This window comes from Cavia porcellus, unplaced genomic scaffold (genome assembly GCF_034190915.1).
Source record: "Cavia porcellus strain 051 isolate PalLab524CR breed Dunkin Hartley unplaced genomic scaffold, mCavPor4.1 scaffold_12, whole genome shotgun sequence".
NCBI lineage: Eukaryota > Metazoa > Chordata > Mammalia > Rodentia > Caviidae > Cavia > Cavia porcellus.
The window spans coordinates 3133123-3154671 of NW_026947495.1; the positions used below are offsets into that span (position 1 = coordinate 3133123).

General features: G+C 50.3%; 1 protein-coding gene and 1 long non-coding RNA gene across 2 annotated transcripts in view; one reads left to right on the forward strand and one right to left on the reverse strand.

Moving 5' to 3' along the window:
* Positions 1 to 720: 720 nt before the first annotated feature.
* Positions 721 to 6087, reverse strand: Sox9 (SRY-box transcription factor 9). The gene is made up of 3 exons (XM_063258752.1): positions 5257 to 6087; positions 4254 to 4507; positions 721 to 3689 (listed from the first exon to the last, which is right to left on the reverse strand). The coding sequence occupies exons 1-3, from the start codon at positions 5685 to 5687 to the stop codon at positions 2845 to 2847; spliced, it is 1530 nt and encodes a 509-aa protein (XP_063114822.1). The 5' UTR covers positions 5688 to 6087; the 3' UTR covers positions 721 to 2844.
* Positions 6088 to 6299: 212 nt separating this feature from the next.
* Positions 6300 to 21549, forward strand: part of LOC111754126 (uncharacterized) — an 85315-nt gene continuing 70065 nt past the window's right edge. The window contains exon 1 of the long non-coding RNA XR_002788830.2: positions 6300 to 6332. This is a non-coding gene — a long non-coding RNA (uncharacterized LOC111754126). The remainder of the gene's footprint in view (positions 6333 to 21549) is intronic.

Genomic DNA, 21549 nt, shown 5'->3' on the forward strand with positions numbered 1-21549 from the left:
GGCTAAAGGGGGTAGGAGGGAAGGAGTGATTTCATCTGTTTAATGAAAAATGACCTGAACGTTTCACTGAACCTGGAAACTCCCCATCTAACCCGGGCCAAGGAAAACAGGGTTAGGTCCCATTTCTTAAGGGATGCTTTTGCATTTGCTCAGAATGAGTTAAACTGGAGGCAACAGAAAAATAAGATAACTTCCTTTCATTGTCTCTGTGGAGAAATTAGGAAAAACCTCAATCATTTCATGGGTTAATACCACTGGTTTCTCTCTGGTCCCCCGTGGAGCCTCTTCTAGGCTGGATCTCTTTGCCTTCAGAGTGGGCACCCCATTTCTTTGGTATGTGTCCACAATACCACAAAGTTTGCCATATGGCATTCAGACAAAGAAGTCACCCGCTTTGGCATTCTGTCTCCTGACAAGCTGCTGATCCCAGGTCCAGGATTTCCTATTCTCTCTGACCTCTAGGAGGGAACAGCTTTTGCCCTGAAGCAAGAGGTTGTTAAAACCAGAAGCATTTTTGCCAGTGTGGGCGACTGTGGACATGTCATTCTCTGCATGACCTACTGGTGACCTATGGGGTGGCACTTTTTACAGTTTTGGGGATTCACATTTTTTCCCTCAAGGTCTATTTCAATGAAGATGTCACAGTAGTCAGCATTAAACCCGCTCTTTTGTGACTCTACTCCCCAAATCTTTTTTCACAGTAAATAAATCATAGGGCCATTTTCTTTTTAATGCAATGTATATTTATTGTAAACAATAATATACAAAAAAAGAAAGAAAAGAAAGGTAAGTTCACAGAGAGAACAAAGGTTTGGAGGGAAAACAAGCAAAACAAACAAAACACAAACACAAACCAAACCTTACCTAAAAAGAAAATATGATTTAAATGCCAGGTTTCTTAAGTTACAGAAATACTTTTTTTTAAAAGATCCGCTTTTATACAGAAATTGAAAGATGCCATAAGAGTGCTTTAAGATTTTATTCTACCAACTTCTAAAACTGTTAATATATCTTTCTTTAAATTAAAAAAAGTCTGCTGTCTTTTTTAAAAAGCAATCCTCAAACTCTCCAGCCACAGCAGTAAAGAAGGATTAAGGTCTGTCAGTGGGCCTGTTCCGTCCTGGTGTGTCCCTGCCCTCTGAGAACATACGGAGGGTTACCTATGACACCTACTCACATTGTCTTGTGTCACAGCACATACGTACACACACACACACACACACACACACACACACACACACGAATTTGGGCAGCCCAAAAGTCTGTGGCAGAAAACACTGCAAATGACTCAGTGATATACTACATTTGCAAATCTCTCATTTGTACAGAGAGAGAGAGAGAGAGAGAGAGAGAGAGAGAGAGAGAGAGACAGAGAGAGAGAGACAGAGAGAGAGAGAGAGAAACAAGTTTCCAGTTTGTTTTCAACAAAAACAACAAAGAAAAAAAAGACAGACAAAAAGAAATTTGTACAAATCTAACATGAAGAATTCAAAGAAACTTGCTTTTCATAATAAAAAAGATTAAAGAGATAAATAAAAAAACTGGTTACAGTTAAGAACATAATTTAACAACAGATGATCATACCCTCTGAGGAAGGTTCCAACAACCTATTTTAAAGAAGGTAAATTAAAAAAAGAAAAAAAGAAAAAAGGAGGAAGATTTCTTTTTCAATTAAAACTTCTCCTTACAAAATAAATAATCTTTTGTACCACGTGGAATGTCTGGAAAGTTAACTGCTGGTGTTCAGAGAGACACAGGTGGCACTGTGAGCACAGAGACTTCAGCATCTGCAGTCCACATGGGGCCTGGGCAGGCAACCAGGGGGACAGTACTCTGGGGCACTTGCTTGGTGGCTGCTGAAACATTCCCCAATCAGATTTCAGTCTCCTTTGCTGCCTTTTGCTTCTTCCTTAAGACTGAAACCAATAAGCAAAGGCAGGAGGCCTTGCATGAAAAAAAAAAAAAAAAAAGCACAAGTATTTTTCCAGCAGCACGGTTTTTTAAGGCTCAAGGTGTGTTCTTCTTGTTTAAAATATATATCTCTACATATATGGATAAAGCTTACCAAATGTGTCTCTAGACTATCTGTTTACTCCCATATTTGCAAAATAAGGCTTTTCATATTAAGGCAGCTCCTCCTCAAAGGTCTGAAGCGCTGAGGAATTAAGCAAAGCTTACCCCCCAAACTAATCACAGAACACATTTCTGTCTTTTTTTATGTTAATAAAATCACATACTTTGCTTTTTTTCATTTTTTTTGTAAGAGAAAGCAAATCTGTACAAAAATACTCTGCAAGAAAAGCTAGGGCACACTGTTCAACTAAGAGTAGTTTAGCTGTTGGAAAAATAAGAGCATTTAGTTTTTTAATCTAAAAATATGTATAAATCCCCTCAAATGGTAATGAATCATACACAGTACATACTAAAAATATTTAAAATAGAGAATATTCCTCACAGAGGACTTTTTTTTTCTTTAATTACTGCTAAAAAATAATTACAAAGTCCAGACAGGCAGGGAGATTGAGCAAATCGGTCGTGATTCTCCACATCCTCCACACTTGCTCTGACGAAGTCGAAGTCCAGTTCGCTTCCGGTGCCGCTGGCCACCTAGCCAGGAGTGGCCTGGCCACTGATTCATACGCAACAGGTTGGTCATGCGTTTGGATAGACAATGTTTCTGTTTTGAATCTCAGTACGAGTCGCCTTTAGCTTTAAGAAACAGGACAAAGCAAAACAAAACAAAACAAACAAACAAAAAACGTCCAAAGGAAATTCTGGTTCTTTCTCTCTTCGGTTCTTTTTAGGACCTTCCCAGGCCATCACTGCCCTGTGTTCAGTGGCTCCTCAAGGTCTGGTGAGCTGTGTGTAGACGGGCTGCTCCCACTGCTGCGGGCTGTGGGTCTGCGGGATGGAAGGGACCCCGGAGGTGTCGGCGATGGGGGTGTACATGGGGCGCTGCGCAGGGTTCATGTAGGTGAAGGTGGAGTAGAGCCCCGAGCCCTGGCCGGCGGCGTGGCTGTAGAAGGAGCCGGTGCCCTGGTGGTCGGTGTAGTCGTACTGCGAGCGTGTGATGGGCGGGTAGGAGGGGCTGTAGTGCGGGAGGTTGAAGGGGCTGTAGGCGATCTGCTGCTGCGGCGAGTGCTGCTGCTGCTCACTGTAGTGGCTGGGGCTCAGCTGCTCCGTCTTGATGTGCGTTCGCTGGGACTGCCCGGGCTCGCTGCTCAGCGTGGTCAGCGTGTGCGCCTGCTGGGGTTGCGGGGGCGCGGCCTGCGGCTGCGGGGGCGCCTGCTGCTGCTGGGAGGGGGCCTGCGGGGCCGCCGGGGCCTGCGGGGGCTGCTGCGGGGCCGGCGCCGCCTGCTGCTTGGACATCCACACGTGGCCCGCGCCTGCTGGTGTCGCTGCGGTACTGCTGATGCCGTAGCTGCCCGTGTAGGCGACCTGGCCGTGCGTGGCCGGCACCGCCGGGTGGCCGTTGGGAGGCAGATACTGATCAAATTCATTCACATCGAAGGTCTCGATGTTTGAGATGACATCGCTGCTCAGCTCGCCGATGTCCACATCGCGGAAGTCGATGGGGGGCTGTCTGCCCCCCTCGGGCAGGGGGCGCCCCTCTCGCTTCAGGTCAGCTTTGCCTGGCTGTACGTCGGTTTTGGGAGTAGTGGGTGGGGTCGGTGGGCCCTGGGATTGTCCTGCGGATAATAAAAAGGAAGCACTGGGATAATCAACAACGCCCTAATCTTAGGAACCCTCTTGGGCCCTCCCTTGTTCAGGTGTAATAAGGACTCGCACCTCGAAGGAGGCTGGCTACACCAGAGGTAAATCGCGGAATGATTAACTCGCGGGTACACAGTGGGTAGCCTCCTTCTACCTGGGGAGGGTCTGAGGGCCCCAGAGTCCGGAAGACCAAGTTACTACTTGCAGAAGAGCGCTCTATGGCTCTGTGTACTTTTGGGGCAGAGGAGCATAGAGACAAGGAGGGTAAATTTTACAAAAGCGGTGATGGCATTATTTTTACCTGGCGATTAAAAAAAACTCTTAGGGTGCTGGGATTCAGCTGGGGTGTGTGTGTGTGTGTGTGTGTGTGTGTGTGTGTGTGTGTGTGATTGGGTGTATACTGGGGCCCTGGGCTGGAGCTAAGCAGGATTAGGCTCCGAAGAAGGACTTGCCGTCCCCAAAGAGCGCAAAGTCCTGGGCCAACCGCTCCTAGCGGGGGTTTGGGGCTGGCCCGGTGCGGGGCCAGTGCTGGGACTCACCGGAGTGCTCGCCGGGGGAGTGCACCTCGCTCATGCCAGACGAGGAGTGCGGGGAGTCGGCCTGCAGCGCCTTGAAGATGGCGTTGGGGGAGATGTGCGTCTGCTCCGTGGCTTCCTCCGCCTCGGCCTGCCCGTTCTTCACCGACTTCCTCCGTCGCGGCTGGTACTTGTAATCCGGGTGGTCTTTCTTGTGCTGCACGCGCAGCCGCTCGGCTTCCTCCACGAAAGGCCGCTTCTCGCTCTCGTTGAGAAGCCTGGGGGTGGGAGGGGGGCGCAGAGGAAAAGAGGGCGGGGTCAGCGGGCGGCCGGTCGCTCGCTCTCCTCCGCGCACGACGCCCCCCACCCCGCAGCCTCTGCGGCTGCGCCTAACTTTTCTTGGAAAAAATAAATAAAAGAAAGAAAAAGTCAAAAGTAAACCAAAAGAAAACTCTCAGTTCAAGAATTCCGACCTGAGCCGCCACTCCCCGCCCGTCCCCTCCCCTTCTATTTTGGAAACCTTGAAGATGAAAATAGCTCCCCGCCGCTGCCACCCGAAAACGCCTTTGCTGAGTTACCCCCGCCTTTCAAATCTTTCCGAAAAACCCCTTAAACTGGAAGAAATGCCCCCTACCCCCCACCTATGCCCGGCGCCTCCCTCCTTTACTGTCTGGGGTCTCCTCCACCCCCCCCCCTTGGATGTAGAACCCCATGGTAGCACCGTACGACGGAAGATGGAAGGGGACCTCCCTCCCCATAAACTTAAAGGTTACACAGGTCTGGCGTCCACCCCTCCCGTCTCCTACAAGTCTGTCCAAACCCGGCCGCCCCCTCCCACTCCTAGGCAGCACTCTCAAGCCAAAGTCAGAGCCAAAATTACACCTCGACCCCCTGGCCCCCGCCCCCGCCCCCGCCTCTGGCTCCCGGAGCCGCACCTCCTGCCTCGGGAGGCGGGGCGGGACCGGCGGTCGGGCCAGCGCCCTGGCTGCCCGCAGCCCACACTGCTCGGCGCCCCTCCGGGCCTCACCTCCAGAGCTTGCCCAGCGTCTTGCTGAGCTCGGCGTTGTGCAGGTGCGGGTACTGGTCCGCCAGCTTCCTGCGCGCCGCCTGCGCCCACACCATGAAGGCGTTCATGGGCCGCTTGACGTGCGGCTTGTTCTTGCTGGAGCCGTTGACGCGCACGGGCATGGGCACCAGCGTCCAGTCGTAGCCCTTGAGCACCTGGCTGACCGCCTCGCGGATGCACACGGGGAACTTGTCCTCCTCACTCTCCTTCTTCAGGTCCGGCTCGCCCTTGGGGAACGTGTTCTCCTGGGGTCGTGTGTTCTCCGTGTCTGAGCCGGAGCCCGATGGGCAGGGCGAGCCAGCCGAGTCCTCGGACATGGTGGGGCTGGGGGCGCCGGACAGGCCCTTCTCCTGCTCGTCGGTCATCTTCATGAAGGGGTCTAGGAGATTCATACGCGGCCCGGGGCAGGGGGCGGGTGGCCGGGAAAGGCGAGAAGCCGCGGCGGCTCGGGGATTCGAGGCGCGGGCTCCTCTCCCCTCTGCTGCCCGGACGCTGACGCGGGCGCGGCGCGGCGCGGAGCGAGCGGCTCCTGGGGAGGCTGGCGCGTCACCTGGCGTCGCTGGAGGCTGGCGCTGGGGTGGCTGATCCGCAGCTGCCCGCTCCAAGTGGGAAAGGCGAATTGGAGAGAAGGAGGAGGAGGAGGAAGGGAAGAAAGAGCAAGAGTGGGGCACTTGCACCCTTCTTTTCTCTACTTGCACAGAGTTCCCGGGGTGATACTGGCAAGTCGCAGCGCCACAGAGGTTCCCAGTCAGTTCCGAGCTCCGCTCTCGGCTCGCGGACTCCCAGCCCGGGGTCTTCTCAATAAATACTCCCCTCACCTTAGAGACGTCCAGCCAATCACAGCCCGGCAGTCCTGGCTGACAAGCAGCTCATTGGGCCCGATTTGGAGTGGGGAGGAGGATTGTGGCTCTGGGCTGGGTGAAGAGACCGGAGGGGAGGAGAGGGGAGGGAACCGCAGCCCAAGGGTGGATGGTGGGAGGGGGTAGAGGGTGGGGGGAGTGCTGCGGGAAGGCGGGGGACCCGGGACGTCCAAATATGTAAGTTGCCGTACAAATGTCAGAATTTTGGTACAGTGTTCGCAAGAAACTTAGCGCGCGCACGTGTGTGTGTGTGTGTGTGTGTGTGTGTGTGTGTGTGTGCATGCGTGCACTCGCGGGCGTGTGTCTAGACTGAGATCTGCCCCCACCTCGACACTTCTTTTCACTGGTCTCTTGGCGGCACCGGGACTTCGCTGGAGTTTTCAATATTGGAAAAGCAGCCGCTCCTAAATGTGTAGTCCCTTTCTGCGCCTGGAGCCTGCTGCTCGCTTCCAAAAGTGCTTAGAAATGATCTTTGGAAGCAAACGTTTTGGTGACTCAACGCCCGCTGTTCCTCCGTAATAATCCATATAAATAGATTAACATGCTCTGGTTCGCCGGGGCTGGTGCGGCCGGTCGGGATTCTGCTGCGCTGTCGCGAAGGGAATCAATGAAAAGCAGAGCTGAGCCCCGGCGGAGGCAGGCGCAGCGGTGCGGTGCGGGGCCGGCCCGCGCGCCACCTCAACCTTGAACTTTACGAGTCCTTCTCCGGCCCGCAGTCCCCCACCCCGCCGACGCCCCTGGGGGACAGGGTTGCCGCTGCTTTCACGTTCTGCTCTTTGCCTCCTGGCCGAGTCCAGAAACGTCAGCAGCGTTGGCCCTGGAAAGAGCCTGCAAACTGCGTTAGCTTGGGACAGAACTTTGCGAGTGTGGCCCTCCCGCGCCCAGAGGCCGAGGAAGGGTCACTTGGTTTGTCAAACTCCAAACAGACGGGCACCTTTGAAGACAAAACGGTCTGCTGTGGCAGAGCCGCGTAGCGCCCGCTGTTCCCGGAGCCCCTGGAGCGGGGAAGCGCCGGGACCTGAGTCAGTCCCTGCAGAACCGCATGCAGGTGGACCTGTAAGGGAGGCCGCGGAGGTGCCTCTGATGTATCTCAAGTGTGATTTGAGCCCAACCTTTGTACTTTATGGAAACTCAGAGCCGGGCTGGGTAAGTGCGGAGTTATCTGTTCTGCAGCAGAATCCTCTCAGTCGCCGGCCGGTTACAAGACCTTGGAGTCACAAATCAACGCACCACGGAGGAAAACCCTTCATTTCCACCCCCTCTCCCTTTTCCTGCGTTCTTCTGGCTCTTGCAAAAGTTCGCCTTGAGTTAAATTACTGATGTTGTCAGTTGGCCCATATCCTATCAAAGGCAGATTTTCTTCCCCGATTTACTAAATGCGATCATTCTGATAAGGTTTAAACGAATGTTTTATTTGAAGTGTTTCTTAAAAAACTTTCTTCCGTTTTCTTCCAAAGTCGACGTTTCTCATAAGAAAAGAAACTGGATAAAGTAGTCAGAATCCTTGGTCAACAGGATTTTCTTTTTAAACGAATGCAGCTCACTGGCCTCCGATGTCTCTAGCACCCTATAGTTCATTTGAGAGTTTACGAGACCCGCAAACAATAGTCTTGTATTTTAGGCTCTTTGGCTACTACGCTCAGAAAAGTTAAGAGCAATATGCTCGTTACTTGGGAATAATGAGTAGTTCCGCGTAGTATGGAAGCATTTCTGCGCCCTGGAGAGGTTCCATTCCGGTGCAAATTTGTGTGATTCAGACACCTGATCCGGGAGAAGACTCACAAACTACTTGGGAGAGCTTCTAAAGAACTCCCCAAGACTTAATTTCTAAATTATAATTATCACGTTTAGTGACAAAAACAGTGAACGCGACTGTAGCTTTAAGAAATTTTGGAATATTTCACTAAATAGTTGGCTTATAAGTGTACGAATGACTATGCCTTTAACACAGTTATGTAATAAGGAAGATAATGTATAGAAGCACTTTAAATAACAACATCTGGTGCTGTATACGTTTTTTTTTTTTTTTATTCAAGCACTTTGTATTCCTGTACTTTTTTTGGAAAATTGTCTTCAAAAGGGACTGCAATTTTCAGCTGTATCCAAAGGGGGCGCCAAAAGCCTAGAAACTGCAGGAAAACGTTGATGGTGTGTTCCACTGGGTCGGACTGCTTAAGGGCTGAGGTTTATCTCTGCAGGAATTCCTACAAGATATTCTCTCCCGTGCCGGGCCACCCCTGGGAACATCATTAGGGGAACTTGGGAAGTGTGTCTACAGGGACAGACACAGAGATGCCTAACATTTTTCTGCTGCGCAGAGCTGGGCGACTGAGGCCCTGAGAAAGCCTCTTGTCCCCAGGTGCAAGCAGCGGCCTGGCTTGCCAAGATCAGGCCAAGTGTGGCGCGTGGGCGCCTTCAGTTAGAAAATGGTTGATCCTGCATTTTTTTTTTTAGAGGTCTCCGGTGCCCGAGTTTTCCCCGTTCCAGTCCGGGAGCTTGGCTTCCTCGGACTTCATTTTCCTGGGTCGTCCCCGTCAGGTCGCTCCTTCTTAGCCCGACAACGGGCTCGCTTGCTGTCAGTGGCCGCTGGGGGACCTTAGCGAGAACTTACTCCCGACGTTCAGGTTACAGATCCGAAAACTGAGGCTGTTGAGCCAGTTTTAGCTAGAGCATTCTGCCAGGAGCTAAATGCACCGGGGTTCTCAAGCCGATGGGGGTAAGGGAAGGAAAGGGAGAAAGTCCCGACACGCGGCGGGCGACTGAAGGCATCTCGCAGTTGCGATGTGCTCTCGGTGCGGCTCCGTAGCCCGCGCCACGAGGTCTGCGGCCAGGGGCGGAGACACCGAGGTGCGAGTGGATCCCGGGGGTCGTAGGGTCTTGGGAAGCCGAGGCCTGAGGTCCCCCACTCCTATTCCCTACCTCCCTCTTGCAGCATCCCCGGCTGGCGCCAGGCTCAATTTGCCCAGCGGGGGCTTCCAACCTCCCCGCCTCGAACACGCGTGAGCGAGCGGAGCCAGAGCGCAGAGTTGGCGCGGAGCTGCGCATAAAGCTCAGCCGGAGGGGGTTCGAGCTCCGGGTGGAGGTGAGGGATGAAGGCGGAATCTCACTTTACCTGGGGGATTAAGGACCCCAACCTCCCTAAAAATTCTCAGCAGAAGTGGAGACAACATCTAAATCGGTTTTCAGTGGGGACGCAAATCCTGGGAGAGGAGGACCTGTGGAACCCCAGGGGTCCGGCCTCGGGCCAGCGCTGTCTCCGGAAGGGCTCACCCGCAGGGATACCCCTGCTCTCCTCCGGTGCCCGGCCCGGGTCCCTGGAGCGAATCCTGCAGGACCTCACTCCCTGGTGGGACACTGAGGCCCCGCGCCCTGGGCGCCCGCCTAGCCGCTCCTCGGTGGTCAGTACTTTTCGCTGTGCTTCTCCACCCAGATACCGGTTTCCCTGGGAAGGGAAGGGAGCGGCAGGTAAGCCCCAGTCTTGACCGGCGTAGCTCTCTCAGAACACCACCCGGAGAAGGAAAAAGGAAAGTACCAGATTGATTTGTAGGTGCACAGTAAACATCTGAATAAATGTGACCTTTGGACGTTTTGCCCCAAGTGTATGTATTTCCCATCTCTAGACCACCTCCCCACCCCGACACGCGTTCCCTAATCACCTTTGCCTGTGGATTCCTACACTTAATTTCTTCCCAAACGGACGCCCTACCTGGAGAAGTTGATAGGTGTAACTGCAGCCCTCCTACTAAGACCACAGACTAGATCTCAGTGGTCTTCTCCTTTTCTGTTTTCGAAGAGAAATAGGAGCTGATGGGGCATGCTGGGTGAGAGGGTGTGAACCGTCCACCTGGCCCTGGGTGACCCGGCCAGGTCCTGGGACATCGGGTGGCTGGAACCCAGCGAGGCGCCCTGGGGGTGAGGACCAGAGCCAAACCCAGAGACCGGATGGGCTGGCTGGTCCGGAGCGGCTGAGCCTCAGAGGGGAAAAGGAGCGTGGGGGTGGGAGGCCCCAGTTCCACAGGTACTCTCTCTCTCTCTCTCTCTCTCTCTCTCTCTCTCTCTCTTTTTTAATTTTTTTTCGTTCAATCTTTAGATTTCCGAAAATATCTGTCCTTAGCGGTGCTAGGGAGCTGCGCTCCCTGAAACTCCCTCAATGTCCGTCGGTGAATGTCCTAGCCCAAGTGTTCCCTTCTCTGCCCACTTTCCCCTTGGCTCTTTTAGCCGAAGGTGTTCTTGCCTTGCTGATTTAAAACTAAAAATCAAGGGGGCGCTCCACGTGGCAGCGCCGCCTCGCGTGTGGGGGACCCGGGCCGGGGTCTCAGGTCAGCCCTCTCGGTGCTGACGACGCAGGTCGCAGATTCAGGCCGACCCCTCCTCCATCTCCCTCCACCTTTCGGGTCAGGGGTATCCGGGCTCTAGAAAAGCACGGACCACGAATGCAGAGTTCTGTGTGGTTTCGCTAGGGGAAGGTGGCTCTACAGCTTCCTGAGGGTTCCTTTCGGGTAGGTGATTCCTGATCTTCCTGAATAGGAAGCAGTGTCTCCCTGAAACCTCAGAAGAGAAAGGCATGCCTTGAAGACAGAAGATAGCCTTTTCGAAGGTAACTGTTCGAGTCCAGATGAGTTATTTTGTATCTCTGCCGAAACCCTTTTCCTGCTCTGCAGGACCCAGGAAGCTCCCGGCAGGGGTTCCTCGCTTTTCCTGCTCCCAGAGCCTCTCCCGAGCCAAACTGAGCCTTTTTGCAGCTGCGTGGTGCTGGGCTCTGCTTAGATTTGGAGCCACGTGAGGGTGAGGAAGACGCCAGGGCAGAAGCGGGAAGCTGGGTCTCAGCCCTCGGTCAGAGTTGTGGAAACAGCGCAGCGTTCAATCCAGAGGGCCTGGAGGAGGCCACGGTCACGAGGTCACCTCCTCCCAAACTTTTGAGGTGATACGGAATTGCGACATCATAACCTTTGGGGCTTGGGCCACAGATTTCGAGAGATGCCCCTAAGCCCTCCGCGGCAGGCAGATTTGGCTTATTAAGCAGCGCTGGCTTTCCAGGGTGCCCCATCACCCCACCCCCACCCCACCCCCTGGAGCGCTGTCCACTGGGCTTCCCGACTTCTTACTTCGAATGCGTTTCCTGGCGCTCTCTGTGTGAAAAGCTGCGGGAAAGGCAGGCTGTATTATTACCCGAACTTCTGGGCTCCCTTGGAACCGAGGCAGTGGGGCCTGGCTTCGCTCAGCCTCAGACTCAGATTAGAGTTTTGAAGAAAGTGGAGATTTTTGGTTTTCTTTTCATTTTCTTGTTTTCCGGGTGCCATCCTTTTCCTGTCACAGATGTAAAAAGGAATAACTGCCTGGAATTCCTTCTTCCCTCATCCCTTCCAGCCTTTATGATCTTTGGAGGGAATCTAGAAATTTGGAAAAGGGAGGAAAGGGCCAGCTGTGTACAGACCCACTGTTCAATTCATTAACGCCAGAAAAATCTCAGTGTTCCTGTCCTATCTTAGGATGAAATGTATCTACTTCCCATGGGAAGGGGCAGCTGGTTTGCTCTCACACTGAGCTCTAGGCCTGGAATCTGCACTCTCTTCTTGGCTCTCTGTATCTCCAGGGCAGGCTTGATACAGTCACAAGGCATGGGCTGCTCACAAAAGCAGGGACCCTGCTGAGAGCTCATGCAACTATCAGCTTCCATGGCAGAAGAGGAGTATCTTCACCGCATCTGCCTTCGTAGCCACTGGCACAGCAGAGCAGATAAGCCATTACAGGTGTAATTCAGAGTTAAGGGTAACCATGGCGTGAAGTTCTGGTGCTTAATGTTTCCCTTAATACTTTCATGGCGCAACGGGAAGAGGTGGTAACTGACTGAGGATTGATCTCTGTGACAGGAAACAAAGGCAGACTGCGTGTGTGTGTGTGTGTGTGTGTGTGTGTGTGTGTGTGTGTGGTGTGTAGTCTACTCAGGCATTCTAACCAACACCACTCACTCAGGTTTCCCCAACTCCCACCCAAGGTCTCCTGAGGGAGGCCTGAATAGGGCTTTAAGTTGACCTCCAGCCGTATTAAACATTGCCAGTCATGGGGGGGGGTTGCTGCTGGGGCTGTTAGATTTGTGAGACTTGGGGCACCAGGTGGGCAGGGATTGGGAGCAGGCAACGTAAGGTGTTACCCTAAGGCTCTGGATGAAGGAGCAGGGCTTTAAGAAGAGGAAGACAAGGCAGTGGAGACAAGGAATCCGCCTCAGATATCTCCACCTGTCATTGTTTCCTTTAGCATCTCTCTCCCCATTTACCCAGTATGAATTCATTCTCTTTCCCAAATCAGCCAACCGAGTGACTTTGGTTTGAGGTCATATTAGGCACCTGTGCATCTCAATTGGTCCCTGCTGCGACATAGTCTCTAGGTCTGGTTTCCATCTACTTGTATCCCACTTCCCCCTGGGCTGAGACTCTCTCTCTGCCTGTCTCAGGAATTCTTTCCCTAGGTCACAGAGAGCTGCCTCTTGTCCTTGTGACCCCACACAGCCTCTGAAGAGCTGGCAAGGCTGAATGAGGAGTGGTCTCCAGGCCCGTGGCCCGGGGCGAGCTCCCTTCATCTCTTTCTTCCTCTAGTCCTGAGCCATCTTCTCCACCTCTGCCCACCCCCACGCCTTCTTGGTCCAAGCCCAGAAACGCCTTGTAGTGTGTGGTACACTTCCCTCCCTATTTGGGGGACGTCTGCCAACCAGCACAGTGGTGATGACAGTTTCCAGATGATTTTCCAAAAGCAAAGAAACCTTCTGGGGGAGGAGAGCCTGGCAGTGGCAAGCACTGATCAGGCTGAGTGCTGAGGTTCCGGAAGAGGCATGGGAAGGTGGCCTTTTGTGAGGCTCAAGGATTCCTTTCCCCCTAAAATGCTGTGCGCTCTCTTGAGCCTGCTTCTGCCCTAGGAGCTTGGTTTGAGCATGAGCAGCAGAGCTGCAGGGAGGTGTGTGTGCATGTGTGTGTGTGTGTGGGGGGGCATTTACCTCCAGACTCCCTTCGGCTTTGGGCTTCAGCACCCCAACTTCTCTTCTGCCAGTGATTCCTAGTTAGGCAACCCGGAAGGTGGGAATGGGGTTGCCTTTGGAGACTGAAGAATGGGTTCAGAGAATGATTAGTTTCTCTTTCAATTTGGAAAAGTCCTAGATCGATGTAGGGACTTATGCCCCACGTTAAGATTTTATTTATGTACAGGGAGGCTCCCCTCCAGTCTCTCCTTGAACACTCCTACTCACAGAGGCCTGGCTTTCCCAGGTAGACGCTGTTCTTACTTACTGCCTCTTGGATAAGATGTAGGACTTACTCAGATTATGGTGTAAATGGCTATTAAAGGTGGCTGTGCTCTCAGCAAGAGGCAGCCGGACCTTAATAGGGGATGCAGTTCCAGTGCTAACCCCTCTCGGATGACTGGAGGACTCCCCAGAAGTTGCCCCTTTCCTCTGTCTGTGTTCTTGCCATGCCTTTGTTAGGCCCTGTTGCAATCTGTCCTGTGTATATTCATATTTGCCACAACACTCACTTCCTTGAGGACAAGCATTCTTTTTACCTGCTCTGTATCCCTGGTCAATGTGCTGAGTTCTATTGAAACAACATTCAATGAGGGAATGGATACCAACTTTAAAGAAAATACTTTCTTGATAGCACTGGGGAATTTCCATGGAACTGTTGCCCTTTCACCGCAAAACAAACCTTCACTACATTGCCTATGCTTGGTTCAAACCTGTGCTCTCTCTGCCTCAGCCTTCCAGAGTGCGGGGATTACAAGAGTGTCCTAATATAGGCAAAGCAGGGAATTTCTAACAGTAGAATTTATCCACCAACCACAGGGGGACACCCTGGCCAGTTAATGTGTGTCTTACGGTTCCTCTCCAATGTGTTCTGTGCATAGCTGCTTGTGTCACTGACAAACCTGTCTTTGTTCTGGTGCTTTGTGAATTTCCCACTCTCACCCCTTTCTATTAGAAGGAGTGTTGGAGACAATCTTCAGGAGAATATTTGGAGTGACAGAAGCAGAGTTTTCAGATTACAATCTTTATACATTTCTGGTCTGGATTTACAGGTTCTGAGAAAACAACCAAACCGCAAACTGAAATCATCAGTGACACATCAGAACTTCTAAACCCCCTAGAACTTGCTACTTAAATATACAATGGTCATAAATATTTTTTTTCTTCCTGGTTCTCTCCTTGCTTTCCTAAGCCTGGCACATGGTTTTCTCTTCGGAGGCCCAGTGCTGCGGCTGATGGCTGAGTGAATGCTGGGTGGGAGAGGTGGTCGTTCCCAACAGCCTTTCTCAACATCTCCTCTTTGCCAGTCATTTGCTTCTCTCTCCCAGAGGCACTGCTGTTTGTTTGGAGAGTTGTGGGGATGGAATTAGCGGGTGTCATGTGGGCTGCACGTGTGTGCTGGCTGCTACCTGAAATCTGGAGGCTAATCTCTCCCAGATGGCCCCAGGGTCTAGTCACCAGAAGCGCACGACCCTCCCCAGCCCCTGCTAGGGAAGGGGGCTGTGGGATTGAAAGGAAACTTGCGAATGGAGTGAATGCACCAGGATGAGTTCTGGGCTGGCAGCAGGGCTGCACCCACCACCACCCTCAGTCCTTCCCAATCACCCATCTCTACTCCAGACCCCAGTCCACACGGTGACTTCCTTCTAAGGAAAAATAGGAGGAAAAGGCAGAGGGAAATGAAGGGCAGCAGAAGGGAGGAGCCATTAACTTGAGAAATACGATTATGATAGTATTGGTTTGGGGGAAGGTGGCAGGGGAGGAGTTCATTTTAAAAAGACATGTATTTCATTAGTGGATGGCAATATTGGATGCTGGGTGAATTCGGTGGCTTGGTTGGTTGGGAAGATGTGGTAAGGGGAAAGAGCAGGTATTCTCTTCTAGTCCATGAGATTCACTTTAAGTAAGAAATGTGGGTGCTGGCTTGAGGAAGAGAGGCCCAAGGCGTGGCCCCAGCCTGCTTGGAACCTGTGTCCTTCCAGCCCACCGTGGTCTCTGCCCCTCTCTGGTTATAACAGCCTTTGCCTGGACTCACTGCAACCCTTTGCGGTTACCTCTAAACACACCCCCGTCTGTACACTCAGGGCCCCTGAGTCACATGGGCAATCCCAGGGAAACTCTTTTACACATACACACGTGCACACACACACACACACACACACCACTCTAGAGCATCCACAGGCTTTTGCTTTGGTGCTTTCTCACCTGCTGCTGAAGAAGCAATAGCATTGCTAATGAGCATTCCTTGCTTCTGCTTGCTGCTTCCACTTTTGAAGTACCTTACATCCACTCATCACTCTATTCCCTAGATAGCTCTAGGAGCTTGTGAGGGGGAAGAAATCAGTCTCTTTGCTTTTCATGCAAAGAAATAGAAGCTCTGAAAACAGCGTGCTGCTTGCTCAAGGTCACGCAGCTAATGGGAGAGGCAGATCCCCGGCCCCAGTGTCTCGGTGCCATGCCTGCCTCCCTCACATCTCCACACACACATGGAATTTTGCAGGCTGCTGTCACCAAGGAGCTCTTCCTCCCGGGCACACAGACCAGCGTGTCCAAGGAGCCCGCTCCTCCTCATTCTTATAGTTCCACCTGTGCCCTGCTAGGGCATTAGCTTTTCTAGGGGGTCAGCTGGAGAGACGGGCCTGAGCTCTTTTGTGAAGGACAACATTGATCTTATCTCCTCCCTTTTTCCCTAATCAGGAGTTGGCTGCCTTTATGAGGAGGAGCAGAGAACAAAGTGTGATTTGAACCATGCACATCTAATGTGCCCACCTTTTAAAAAATTTCCTTCTCACAAGAACTTCTGCAGGTTTGTGGGAATGATGTGTGGCTCGATTTTATTTCACAGCATTCATTTTATTTCAGTGTATATCAAGGTCTCCTTCTTCTCTGTGTTATGTGGCATGATCCAGGGTTTCTCCAGATGTTCAAAATCATTTGAACAAAGCAAAAAGATGCTCCTAACGTTTTAAATCTCAATCCTCATTGTCTTTGGAAGTACAAGCCCCTCTGTTATCACCTTGTCCCTTTTGTGCTCCTTGGCATCTTTATTAAAAAGAAAATAAACATGTTTGCAGAGCCCTTACTGTGTGCTAGGCAATTGCTAAGGACTCTACCAGGATATGTCACCTGTGTGGGCCCCTGAAAACCCTGTATGGTAGTTCTTGTTATTTGCCTTATTTTACAGATGAAAACCTTGAAGCTTAGGCTTAGGCTTCAAATCCCTTTGTATAAAGGGATTTTAAAAAAACCCAACTCTAACAATAACAATGAAACAAGAAAACAATAGATTCCAAAATTGCATGCTTGCTTTAGAGTTTCAACTAAATACAAAGACCTGATGGGCTTTGTTATAACCTCCTCTGTTCTACATTGGAGAAACTGTTTTCTACCCATGGCCTATGTTTGTTCCTGTCCTTGCCTTCTTTCCTAATGGGATTCCAAAGATCTATGTTTTCCAGAGAACACTCTTAAGACACCTTCAGGGAGAACAGTGCCCAGACAAAGTTGTCAATGGAAGAGAATGGGTTAGGAGGGGCAGTGATTGCTGAGAATTTTGAATGTCAGAGTCTGTCTTGCCATGGCAGCTGGGCACCAGGACTGATCTACCTGCTCTCTGTACCTCCCCTGGTTCTAGCTGCTTGCTCTTATATCTTTTGGACTTCTAATTTGTCCCATATGGGGAAGTGCACATTTTTCTTTTGAGATTAGAATTCTCTGGTTTGAACCAGGCTTGACTGATAACACATTTCATTTGTACAGCAAACATTGGTGTTTAAAACTCGATCATGCATAACAGGTGCAAGAAAGTTGCTATGTTAGTTTATGACAAGAGGCGCCTGAAGGATGGAAGTGTAATAGGACTGGTTGTCAACCGTGGGGCAGAAAGATAGGCCATATCCCTTGAGGCTCAGGGTCTCTGTGTTGCTGTCATTGTCACTAATCCTTAACTCTTCTCTTGATGAAGAACCAGTTAGAATTCAACAAGGCTCCCTCTTTTAATTTTTGGCAGCTTTTCCTGTATACTTGTTTGTAAATGGAAAAGAAGAGGGTAATTGCTAAAGACTAGTTCCAGAGAATACAGCCAGTTCCCCATCTCTTTAGGGTCCCCATCAACTAACCACCGTTTTAAAATATTAGGGAAAAAATGACATCTGTACTGAACATGTATAGCAACCCCCCCATTATTATTGTTGAAACAAAATAGTATAACAGCTATTTACATTGCTAAGTATTAAGTCATAAGGAGATAATTGAATGCATATGGGAAGATGGGTGTTAAACTCTATGCATTTATTTTAAGTTCCTGAACATCTGAAGAGTTGACATCTGTGTGTGTGTGTGTGTGTGTGTGTGTGTGTGCATCTTGGGACAAATCTCTGTGGATACTGAGGGACAACTATATTCAGAGTGGGGATAGAAGATTTTAAGATTTCTAACCTGGAGTGGTGGCACACACCTGTAGTCCCAGTGCTTAGGAGACTGAGGCATGGGGATCACTGTGAGTTTGAGGCCAGCCCGAGCTAGAGTGAGACTCTGTCTCAAAAAAACATTTCAGTAGCATATTGTATTATCTTTTCCCAAGCTCTGAGCCTTCTCAGAAAGCCAGGGAGGGTGTGGGGGCTGGGGGAGAATAGTGAAAAATTCAGTTGTTAGGGCTCCTGCTTCTGAGAAGTGTCCCTGCGCTCTGATGATGACCGAGAGCATTTTTTTAAAAAGTGCAGCAGCATCCATTCCACAGACATCTCAGGAGTGCTGAAGAGCCAGCTGGCTCCAGTGCTCCACAACTGCCCAGCAGCCAGCGGGCAGCTCCGCTCCCACCATCCTGTGAGGCAGTGGCTGCTCCGTGTTCAGCTACAGCCCTCAGCATGTGGCCCTCCACAGTGGGGACCTGGTTAGAAGAAGAGAAAGTGACGCCTCGGTGCCACGCTGTGGATGCTCTCAGATGCCTTTTCGGGGCTGACGCTCAGGCATAGTCCTGCTCCAAGCCTGTGGCTGTGAAGGTTTCCATGGTTATTATAAAGCGCCTCATGTATTGGAAACTGTGAATAAAAAGGTGAGGGAGGGAGAAAGGCTAAGCATTGAAGCTCAAGCCCTAAACCACAAGCTCTTGGAAGGCACTGCCTACATAACCCAATTGCAGACTGCAGACAATCTGCCACGGTGACAGATGGCACCGATTCCAAAGACCCTGGAGGTGCCTTGACTGTGTGTGCTGCTTTCACACAGAAGAGTAGAGGTCCTTTCAAGTCTCTGAAAGCAAGACACTTTTGACCTGTCACCTGGCACCTAGCTCCCTCCCTCCAGTGAGGGTGGTGTGCCTCGCTGACCGCTGACCGGAAGGCTAATACCTGCCTCCCCCATGATGGTGCTTATCTGGGGGAGGAGAGTCCTACCTTCCAGACTCTTCATAGTTTCTGAAAGAAGGTATTGTTATTTTCTCAGCTCCTCTCAGGCTAGGAACAAAGGCGGCCTCGGGATCTTCTTTAGGCAGGATAGACTGGAACTGGCATTCCAGTAAAATGGCTTGTTATTACAGGCGATTTCTGCTAACAATTACTGGACAATGTAGAAAGGGGCTCACTCCTGAAAGGTGTTGTTCAGTTTCACTTTTCTCCTTTTCTTTTGGTGGACCCCAAAAAAGATCAGGCATTTTTGGAGTTTAGATGAGACAGGTCTGGTGTATTTACATCTGTGACATATGTGTAAATCTTTCTAAACAAATCAATACAAAGGCGTGTGTGTGCACGCATGTGAGAGTGCATACATGCTTTCTCAGAGAAGAGAACATAAGAGCATTTCCCCTCTTTTATAATCAAGTTATTGGTGCTTAAGGCCAGGATCCTTGGAAAGAAAAAGGCTAAATTGTAGAATTATGGAAATACATGTATGGAGAGTGTGATATGGTGATTTGCTTGACAAGTGATTTTAGTGTTTGTAATTATTTGAGCTGGTCAGATGCCATACAGGTAGCCAGTGTTCAACAAATGTTTATTGGAATAATTATACCTGCTACAGTTTTCTATGTTAAGTAGAAGGAATCTCAGAACACTCTCTATGTTGGAGTTATTTAAATGGGAGTAAAGTATTTTGTTTTTCCCTGTGTATTAGAATTATTTAAATGAGAATAAAATGTTTTAAGCTTCAGGGAGACAGCAGAGTTGAAAACTTTAATGCAACAAAGCATAAGCAGATGATCAAGATGTTTGAAAAAACCTATAAGCTAATTTTTGTCAATACAAATATCTTTCAGGTAATAATAATCCAAAATTATGAGTTCTTTAGACCAAAAATATGACCTCCTCTGAGTCCCTATAAATATTTTTGTGTGACTATGGGTGACACATTCTGTCTCCAAATTAGCTTTCTCAGATTAAAAAATGGCAAACTTTCCTCTAGGTTTCTATAGATCTTTGGGCTGGATTGGTTCAGACCTGCTGGGGATTATTTTACTCTGGGAAATAAAGGGCTGGATTTGAAGAGTTAATCCAAGCCAAACACTTGGCATTGTTATTCCATGAGATCTGCTTGCTTGATAGAGAAATTGGGAGTGGAATCTGTGGGTACCCTTCTAATGGCCTGGCTTGCTCCTGCAGGGCCATTTAATTACCCTCAGGTGGAAATGTCATGGGAGCTTGGTAGACAATCAAATAAAAATCTCCCGAATACCAGGAAAGTTGGTGGGTTGGAGCTGGCTAGAGGCTGCATCAGGGGATACAATGGGGTGTGGCTCTTTCAGGAAGAGTACATCAGCAGGGGTCGCGTCCCGTCCTGTAATAATCTTTGTAATGCACACCTCATGGGAAATAACAGAATCTCTTTCTAATGAGGATGGGTTTGATGGCAGGTAGGTAGATTTTTATTTGTTTGTTTCAAACAAAACTGTCACCTTCCCCTCTCATCCCTTTGTTCCCACCTCCTGGCTCTTTCGATGGGCCCCACACATTGATTTTCATTTTCAACACTTAACACCTGACTTTGTGATCTAAGATCACTGACTCAGAAAACAGGAAAGGTCAGTCTGCAGCACACCTCACCCAGCGTCCTGGGATTAGCATCCAAAACAAACAGATCAGAGATGGGATGTGGACTCCCAAGAGAGGCTTCCCACGTGTGCAGAGGCCCAGGAGATGTCCTTTCTCAAGCTCACCAGGCCTCAAGTTCATGATGGGAGGCTTTACTGGCCTGAGGTTGGGGATTGTAGCCTTCTGTAAGAGCGGATTAAATAAAGTTGGGTGACTAACGGGGGAGGGAGAAGAGTTCTTTTTGCTAATCAAAGGAGAAACCAAATAAAAGAACAAAGTCCAAGAAAAATACAACACTATTGTTTTGGGGGCACATGATGCTGGCTTGGAGGCTCAGTTGAGTAATCGGAGTCACACCCTTTCTCTGTGGGACTAAAGGAATTTGGCTGCTTCTCTGGAGGCCAGGTGGGAGGTGGGTAGACAGGTCTATGGAGATGAGGATTTCTTGAAGCTCTAACTCTCTGAATATCCTCTGGGCCTTGCAGTTGGGAGGCTGGGACACAAAGAACCAGGAATGTGGACTCGATTTAAGGCCAGGGAGTAGTGACCACAGTAGGGAATGGGATAGGAGCAGGAGAAAAAGGCAGGTGGAAGAAAACTAGGAAATGGGAGAAGCTGTTCCTATGCTTTTATTCCTTTCATTCATTTTCAGAACAGGGGTTTCTGTGTCCTTAAGGGCCCGACAGCTTCTTCTCCAGGAGCATAGGGCGGATACTCAGGGAGAGGTGGCCTGTCTGGGTCTGGGGTGCGACAGGAAGCAGGAAGTACCAGTCATTTCACAAGACAGCTTGACACTGGAGAGAGAGCCAGTGAAAACTGGCAGGCCCCCAAGATGGGGTGGGAAAGTCTGGCCCGGCCTGGAGAACACTTGGCTTCCCGTAGCTCTGTGGGTAAGTTAGAAACCAGGGCAGTCTGCACAGCTATGCTTCCAGACACCTAGAGCATCACTTTCTCTTCCCACCCTCAATTATCTCTGCAAGATGAAATGTCTGCCTCTGGTGGTGAACTTGCACAGCTCCGAGAAGAGGGCTGTGACCAGGTGGCTTAGCAGGATTGTCTGTCCCAAGGACAAGCCTGTGTCAGTGATTCCCATGAGTCAAGCGTGGGACTCATGCTGGACCCTGCTGGACCCTGGTGGACCCTGCTGTCTTGTTTTATCTCTCCCATCTCCTTCCTCTTTTTTAGACTTTTATCCAGTTTGTATGGATAAAAGTTAGATTTGTATCCAGTTTGTATAGATATAGATCTGTACCCAGTTTGTATAGCTGTGGTTAGATTTGTATCGTTTATATGGATATAGTTGGATTTGTATCCAGTTTGGATGAATAGGACAAGAGTTTGTTACTCTCCTTTTGGGAGAGTT